The 9,222-nt window shown below is 37.1% G+C and overlaps 1 protein-coding gene across 1 annotated transcript; it reads right to left on the minus strand.

Moving 5' to 3' along the window:
* Nucleotides 1-269: 269 nt before the first annotated feature.
* Nucleotides 270-1,223, minus strand: LOC142451471 (olfactory receptor 6C65). Its single transcript, XM_075553262.1, has one exon. It carries the CDS (start codon nt 1,206-1,208, stop codon nt 270-272), a length of 939 nt encoding a protein of 312 aa, XP_075409377.1. The 5' UTR covers nt 1,209-1,223.
* Nucleotides 1,224-9,222: the final 7,999 nt, after the last annotated feature.

Raw genomic sequence — 9,222 nt, forward strand, 5'->3', positions numbered from 1 at the left:
AAAGCTTTGTGTTTGTTTGCGGTTTGCTTGTGGCTTCCGCTGCAGGGTGTATAATGTTTATTCCTTGTTTATAGAGCCCTGGTGGCGCCATTTCACCGTTTCAGTGTCGAATTGAGCAGTTGCAAAAAATAAGTGATCCTAGTCCACTATCTGCTGCACTGGAGAAAGATGAAAATCTGCTTTCATAGAATTCACAGCCTTGGGAACCCATAGGATATTTCTACTCTGGCAAGGTTGCTGTGATTTGGAGCCAACTCCACGATAAGGGTTTAATACTTCTTTGATAATAATGTTTTCTTGATTAAGTCTTTAAGGGCTTGTTTCACCTGTTTGTTCCTTAAGGTATATATGAAAGGATTTAACATGGGAGCAACAGAGGTATTAAGTACTGCTACCCCTTTGCTCAAAGCCACACCCTCTTTTGCTGATGTTTTTACATACATGAAAATACAACTCCCATAAGAAATGGAAACCACAATCATATGGGAAGAACACGTGGAAAAGGCCTTTTTCCTTTGTTGGCCAGATGGGATCTTCAGAATTGTTCTAAGGATAAGTGTGTAGGAAAGAATCACCAAGGTCAAAGTCACCATTAGTGTGAACACAGCTAAGAAAAATGCCATGAGTTCTAGAAACTTTGTGTCTGTGCAAGAAATCAGCAACATAGGAGAAGAGTCGCAGGTGAAATGGTCTATAACGTTGGAATCACAGAAATCCAGTTGGAGGCCCATAATAACAGGGGGGAAAATAACAAGAAAACCAGCCAGCCAGGAACCAATGACAAGCTGATTGCAGACTTTGTTACTCATGATAGTTGTGTAATGCAGAGGTTTACAGATGGCTACATAGCGGTCATAGGACATGACAGCCAGCAGGAAAAACTCTGTGGCACCCAGCAGGATTAAAAAAAACACTTGTGCCATGCAAGCGTTGTAGGAAATGGTTGTGTCTCCTGTAGCAATGCTAATAAGAAACCGAGGAATACAGACTGTTGTGAATGAAATTTCTAAGAAAGAGAAATTCCTGAGGAAGAAATACATGGGACTCTTCAAAGAAACACTTGACAGTGTCAGTGTTATGATGGTCATGTTTCCACTTACACTCAATAAGTATGTGAACAGCATAAAAAAGAATATCACAGCTTTTAACTCTGGGTCATCTGTAAGTCCCAGCAGAATGAATTCTCTAATGGATGTCCCGTTTGTCATTGCTAATCTCTGAATTCTGATAGATCTGTAGGTAAAAATAAGAATGAAGGTGAACTCTTGAAATGATTTCAAATACATTTTGTGCTTAAAAAAATCTTATCAAAAGGCAATTTTTTTCATTGCTATTTTTGGGGAGCTAATACAGATAACATATCATTCCATCATTAAATCATGTCAAGCAGTATTGTACAATTGCTACCACAATCAATTTCAAAATCTTTCTTCCTTCTTGAGCACATGCATTTAACAAGATGTGACAAAATAGCTATTTATCAGAATTTCAAACTTGTATCAGAATTTTATTTAGAAGTTATCTTCATTATCTAGTGCTTCTATACATAAATACCACAAGTGGATGGCTATAAGAACACCACATTTTCTCACAGTTTAGAGGCTGGAAGTCGAAATCCAAGATTTAGGGAAAGGTTTTCTCTCCTTATTCAGGCTGATTGGAGATCCTTGTCTCTCCTGAACTTAGCATCTCTCTTTCCCTGCCTCTGCTGCCTGGCTTTTGTTTCAAACCCTATTATATCTTAAAAGACATTGAGTAAAGATCTACCCTACATTAATCCTGCCCCATTAATACAGCAGACACTGCTCTTGGTGGTGGTGCCATATGTATTCCGATCATGGTAGAGACTTTCTCTATAATTATCCTCACTTCCTTCTGCACCCTCACCTGAATTGCCTTTGTTATTCATACTTCTAACAACAGTGCATTCATCATAACCTAGACTTGTATTATCAGACACCTTAAATCTCTACCCATTACCCAATTCCTCATTTGTGCCCACGTTTTAGGTGCAACACCTTACTCTCCTTGTATCAACTTCTTAGTTATCTGGTGAATGGCATTAACAAAAATAAATTTATTTTCTTAATATGTAGGAGGCTAGAAGTCTGAAAGTAGGATATCAACTCTTTAAAACTTCTCCATAACACACCCTGTGATTGTCCTGTGTCCTTTAAAAAAAGTGTAACAAAAGAGACATTATCCATCTGTTTTTTTAATTATTTTGCATTTAGTAACTACCTGCTATACACAAAGTTACTTTCTATGGTTAAAAGGATGTAATACTAATGAATAATTAGTTGATTTCATTGTGTTTTGGGAAAGATAAAGCAAATTGTTGAAACAGATAGTATCTTTAAAATCTTAATGTTCATTAAAGACCCAAATGCTGATTTTCCTTTTGGAAAACATATTCTTGAGTCATAATGCAATATTTTCATTCATGAGTTTTCCTTCCTGTTCAAGGCAGCACAAACATTGAATACTACATATGTGGTAAATTTATTAAAATCCATCAACTCTCACCTTAATAAAAATTAAACCCTGTTAATACTTCTCTGACTAAAGTTAAAAACACACAATGGCAGTCATTACTAATAAACAAGACCACATATAAATTAAAAATAAAATCAGATGATTCTCACTAAGTGTAAATATATTATTTCAGAAAGTTAATGCTTAAGTCAGACTTTAACAAGCTCTTCTTTAAAAATATATTTCTTGTTTTGTAAGTTGTAGTTTCCATGGATGTGGTAGGAGACGGAAATTAAACTACAATAATAAAATTATATAGTATAAAATACAATAAGTTTATCATGCTCTATAGCTCTGATCTATAGAGCCATCATTCTGTGCCTAGTGATACTGTGGTTAAGCCTTATTAAGACGCTCATCTAGCGCATAAATAAATTGCAGTACTGTGTTGCAAAATTAACTTGCCCAAGATCACATAGTTTATGATGGGGCTTCAAAAAGATCAAGGAAAAATTGACTTGAAACATAATGGAATTTTTCTGTGAACTTTTGGAAGCTTCCTATATAACAGAGAGGGATTCATGTCTGTCTTTTAGTAAAACATTTTCAGTACCCAATATACTTAATATGATATAAGTGGAATTTTATGCAATGAAAGGAAAATGAATAAAAAATTGAAGAAGCTATAATCAACCCAGATTAAAACTGGTTTCAAGAGTCAGAGGTTTGTTTTAACTGAGTGAAGTTACTTTTATTAATTATATATCAGCTTCTATAATTATATATCAGCAATTCTGAAATAATCAGGGCTGATTGATATAGATATGAGATATGAGGTGTGTCAATAATGGAAAGCTTAGGTAATGAAAATATTACAACCCCAATGAACATCATCCTTAAAGATATTTATCTGATAATTCAGCAGTCTGTTGCCACAAGTCTTAGAAAGAGAGGAATAGTCTCTAATTATTGAGTGACCCTGAGAACCCTCTATTTATTGAACAGAGTCAAAGTTTGGGGCATTCAAAAAGGAGTAGAAGAAAAATGGAGTGGGTCTGATAATGGTTGCAGAAAATTATGCCAGATGAGGTCTGGCTAAGGAAATACAACCTGACATCCTGTCGAGGCAGATGTGATTCATTTCTTACCTTAATTCTGACAAATTCAAAAAGCACTGGGCAGATAAAATAATGCAAACATTGCCAATAGCCCATGTGGTGCAATGAAAACCATGACTTTGGAAAGAACTAATAATATGGGTGAAAAAATGCATACTTACTTTTATGGTTGTCCTGGATGTATTTAAGGTATAGTTTAAAGGAAATATTTCACTGAATACCTATGATTCGGGAAGCATAATGTTTTAGATATAAAAGTTCTATTCCTTCGTGTTTACAATGCTTGTCAAACAAATGCACTTTTTCCACTGACAATATTTAACATTTAATATATTTGTGAAGAGCCCTCCTTGTTTGAAATAACCAGTTTCTCAATCTAAAAACTGGTTCAGTGAGAATAGAAAAATCAAATCAGTATATTTTCAAAATTATTTTCCTTACATTTAAACGGCATGCATTTCATGATATTCTGATACTGCCGAGTAGGGCAATTCTTCCCAAAAGCTTTTTCCAAAGGAGCAGATCCTTTTTATGTGTTTTTGAAAATTTTGTTTTTCAGGAAAATATAATGAATCCTCCTTGGAGAAAGGGAATAAAGTGAATCTTCAAGGCAATTAATTTGGGCAATACATTTTAATTGGGTTCCCTTAGGAGTAAATAGGTATTGGGGGAATGTAAAACTATATACCAAAATCTTAGGTTTTGCACGGATCAAAGAAAAACATGATTACCGTATATACTCGTGTATAAGTCGAGTTTTTCACCACAAAAAATGTGCTGTAAAACTGGGGTTTGGCTTATACAAGGGTCAGTGGTGCCCCAGCGAGGTATAACATCTCACTGCCCCCACCACCCAAAAGTAGTGGGAGGAGAGCCCATTATCTCACTGGTGATTGCCCTTTCTCTGCTGTTCATTCAATGCCCCACTGACACTGCAGGGCTTTGAATGTTTGTTTACTCACATCTAACCAATCAGAGCTGTCCTATGACTTGGATGGCTCCAATTCTCAGAAGCACCCATAGTGATTCATTTACAAGGCAGGTGAACTGGTAAGGATGTGTCTGTGGCTGTGCTCTGTCTCTCCCCTCTGGTCTCTGTGTTAATTCACATCCTGCATACCCCACCCACATGGACTCCCCGCCCCTCCCCCTCCCAGCTAACATGTCACCAGGGCTGGGGGGTGGGGGTGGGGAGGGATTACCATGAAAGTTCTTTTTCAAAGTCTTGTTTTTTTATCCTACTAGAAATGGATACTCTTGAACCAAAACAAAAACGCCAGTCATGTGAGGCTGGTTTCAAAATGAAGGTTGTGTCCAGAGCAGAAGAGAGTAAAAACAGAATTGCTAGTAGGAAATTCTGTGTTGACTAAAAGCAAGTGAGGGAGTGGCCAAAAATGAAGGCTGACTTGGAACAGATTCCAAAGCTAAAAAAGCTTGTCGTGGTTTAACGTCTTTTTGTGGGGCTCTAGAGAGTGAATTGTATAAATGGGTTATGGAGTGTCATCAAAATGGTTACTGTGTAACACGCATGGGAATCCGCATACGTGCTCTATAAATGGCTAAGGATGACAAATATAAAGCACTAGGCATTGAAAAATTTGCTGCATCACAGGATGGTGTGCCCACTTCATGAATAGGTTTGGCCTACTATGTTTGATGCAAAGAACAAAGATTTCCCAGAAATCGCCACAAGACCTTGAAGAAAAATTACCGTATGTCATTCCAGTCATTTATTAAAAAACAAAGAGATTTATAATTATGACTTGGCAGATATTGGGAATATGGATGAAATTGCCATGACTTTTGATCTTCCAAGCAACAGAACTGTGGCAAGTTTAGGAGAAAAAAAAACATTTTTCTCAAAACCACAGGAAACGAGAAAAAAAAAATCCTTTACAGTTGTTCTATCATGTTTGGCTAATGGAACTAAGCTGCGTCCTGTCATTATTTTTAAAAGAAAGACCTTTTCTAAAAAGATCAATTTCCCACCAAGAATTACTTAAAGGCTGGATGGATGAAGACGGAACAAAAAAAAAATGGCTGGAAGAAATTTGGAACCGACGACCAGGAGCAGCCTTAAAGAAAAAAGCCATTGTTACTTGTTTGGGATATGTTCAGAGCCCACCTATCAGATGACATAAAAAAAATTGGCAAAATCTAGTAAAGTTACTTTAGCCGTTGTTCCAGGGGGACTTACATCTGTACTGCAGCCTCTGGATGTATCTTTGAATAAGCCTTTTAAAGACCATGTGCGAAGGATGTGGCATGAATGGATGTCATCTGGTCAAGCCCGACTAACAAAAGGAGGAAATCTCATGAAGCCTGACGTAGAGTTAATAGCAAAGTGGGTTCAAGATGCATGGGAAGACATTCCAGAAGACATGGTGCGACGTGCCTTCCAGAAATGTAGTATTAGTAATGCTGTGGATGGAAGTGAAGCCTGCGCTTTGTATGAAAATGACAGCAGTGATGGTGATGACGGCGATCTCAGTGAGGACAGCGTCTATGATGACCTCATACCAGCTGAAGCTCTGCATTGGGATACAGATGATGATGAGGAATTCAGTTTTGAAGGATTTTAACTCTTTACATTTTAGTTTGGTTGCTGATTGAGCTCAGGGAATAGTACTCTTAAGGTATCATTGTTTTTGTTGAACCTATTTTCCACTTACTGTGCAAGTTTACTAATGTTAAATGACTTCTTGTCCTTTTAGTTATGTTTTTATTTAAAATAAATATTTAAATACATTACCCCACTGATGTCTCAATTTTTAGTAATTTTATTTTCATTTGTTTTGATTATTGAAACTCACCAATAGCTCATGCATTTTCCACCCTAGGCTTATACTTGAGTTGATCAGTTTTTCTGGTTTCCCAGGTAATAATTAGGTACCTCGGTTTATACTTGGGTCGGCTTATATTGAGTATATATGGTATATATTTTATATGATAATATTTCAAATTCCCTTTCTGAGTATTATTTTAAATGTAGAGTATTATTTTAAATGTAGAGACAACACTCATCCTTGCTGTCCAACATACTCCATTGAGAAACATGAAACATGAGAAAACATGAACTACAGATTGTAAATTAATTGAACTTTAGACAAAATCCAAACTTTGATGATTCAACAGGGAAAACATCTATAAATAACTTGTTTTCTGAGTGGAACTGAAGTTCTCTTTGCTTATTTAATTGAGCGAATTAGGAAATTATTGCAGCCTTCTTTAAATAGATACTTGTCATTCTTGGAATTAAAGAGAATAAACAAAATATGCAACCCAGACAAAAAAGGACACAGCTCCCCACTTCAGAGAAGGGAGCTGTTTCAGAGACCAAGGGCCTCATGAGTGGCAGAACATTGGCATATGTAGTGGGGGAGGATGGGGCCCTCGTGGTGCAGGGCACTCAAAATGTGACTGAAAGGAAGCAGATTTCTCAGTTACCCCGACCATGGTCACATGAGACAGGTAAGGCCTGTGGGAGGACAGCCTTTGAAACCTTCGTTTGTTAGTGGGGTACAACTCAGGGTAAGAAGAAACAGCTACAAAAATCTGCTAATGATTGGAATTTGGAATGTATGGAATATGGATCTAGGAAATTTCTAAGTGATCAAAAGTGAAGTGAAACTCATAAATAGCAATATCCTAGGCATTAGTGAGCTGAAATGGCCTGGTATTGGCCATTTTGAATCAGAGAATCACATGATTTACCATGCCAGAAATGACAATCAAGAAGAATGTTATTGCGTTCATTGTCAAAAATGACATTGTAAAATCAATCCTGGAGTACAATGCTGTCTGTGATACAATTCTATCTATCTACCTTCAAGGAAATACAATCAATACAACTACTAATAAAATGTATGCGCCAACCACAAAAGCTAGAGGTGAAGATATTGAAGTATTCTATGAACCTCTTCAGCCAGAAATTGATCAATCATGCCATCAAGATGCATTGATGATTATTGGTGATTGGAATGCGAAAGTTGAAAACTAAAAAGAAGGTCCAGTAGTTGGAAAATATGCACTTCATGATAGAAATGAAGCTGGAGGATGAATGATAAAATCTTGGAAGACCAAATTAATTTATTTCGATTTCAAGGTCACTTTCCAGTAGAGCAGCCTGGTTCTTTTTCATAATAGGTCAGAAGAACAAAGCGAGGAAGAGGCCACTGCCTGTCTTCGTAAAGAGTGGGTACTACACTGCCTTCCCACTGGACGGCACCCACCTAACATTAACAACAGCATATTCTTAAAAGCCCTGTACATAGAAAAAGATTTTCAAAATATTTTATTAAACTATTTCAACACTTGCTACTGTTCTGCTTTTTAAAGTTAGGAAATTATAGTAAAAATGGCACAGGGTGGCTAGTGACCCCTAGCTTTACCAGGATGCAAGCACAGTGAGCATCCGTTGTTTATTCCTTTGTGGCTGAGGTTATGTATTCATGTCTCTATCCTTCAACACTTTTGTTCCCCCACCGATTCTGACACCATCATCCTTCCCATGGCTTTCTCTATTGCTGTTTGTTGCAACAGAATATATTCATGAGCCTTAGGTTTATTAGGGAAACAATGGGTTATAATTTAGCATCAGGAGCACACAGGAAACAGTTCTTCAGTAATAACAGCTTCTTTCTAGCTATAATTATAAGCATGCCTCTCTCCACTACATGATCGCCTGACCTCTGTTCAGCTCAAAAAAGAATTCTTTTGAGCTCTCAACCTCTCAGCCATGCGGACTTTTAGGCTGAACTTTGCTCCACAGGGGCAAGTGTTACAAGGTGCTTAGTTCTGTTCATTATGGGCTATTCTTCTAAGGGAGATGTGTTTGTTCTTCTGGGAGTCCTTAGTTCTTTGAATATTCAAATTCATCAATTTTATCCCAGTTTTCCTTATCCGTTGCCCACTTTTAAAATGACATATGGTAATTCAAAATATCCTAGCTTTCATCAGTTATCCTTGAATTTTTAAAGCGACATATTTGCTTTTTAAACTTTAGAGAGATCTTTTGCAACAGATTGGCCTAGTGCAGCATGTCATTTGATTTCCGGACAGTTGTTTCCATGGAAAAGGTAGTAGAGCTAATTAGATTTTCACCCTCCTTACTCTTCCTCATCTTTAAAATGCAAATGACATTTTGTTGCTAGTTGAGTTGGCTCCAACTCTTGGCAAGCCTCTGTTGAAGAGAATGCAATCATTGTCCAGGTCTGCAGCATCTTCACAATCATCCAAATGCAGGGGTCCATTGCTTTCCCCACTGTGCATTTTCAGTGTTTCCCTATGTAGGCCCCTAACGCCCACTATTATGTTGTTGGTTACCCTGTGTACAACAGAAGGAAACCCTGCCTTTTCCAAAGTCATCCTCACATTTTTTTAATGTTTGTCATGTTGTAGCCACTGTGTTAATAATTCATCTTGTTAAGGGCCTTACTCTTTTTCACTGACTACCTACCAAGCACGATAACTGGTCCCTTCTGATAACATATCCAAAGTACATGAGACCAAGTATTTCTCTCCTTGCTTTTAAAGAGTGTTCCGGTTACATTTCTTTTAAGACAGACTTGTTTGTTGTTCTGGTACTCTGTTGTCCTTTAATTAGTCTTCTTTAATGCCCACATTCAAA

This window comes from Tenrec ecaudatus, chromosome 6, assembly GCF_050624435.1.
Source record: "Tenrec ecaudatus isolate mTenEca1 chromosome 6, mTenEca1.hap1, whole genome shotgun sequence".
NCBI lineage: Eukaryota > Metazoa > Chordata > Mammalia > Afrosoricida > Tenrecidae > Tenrec > Tenrec ecaudatus.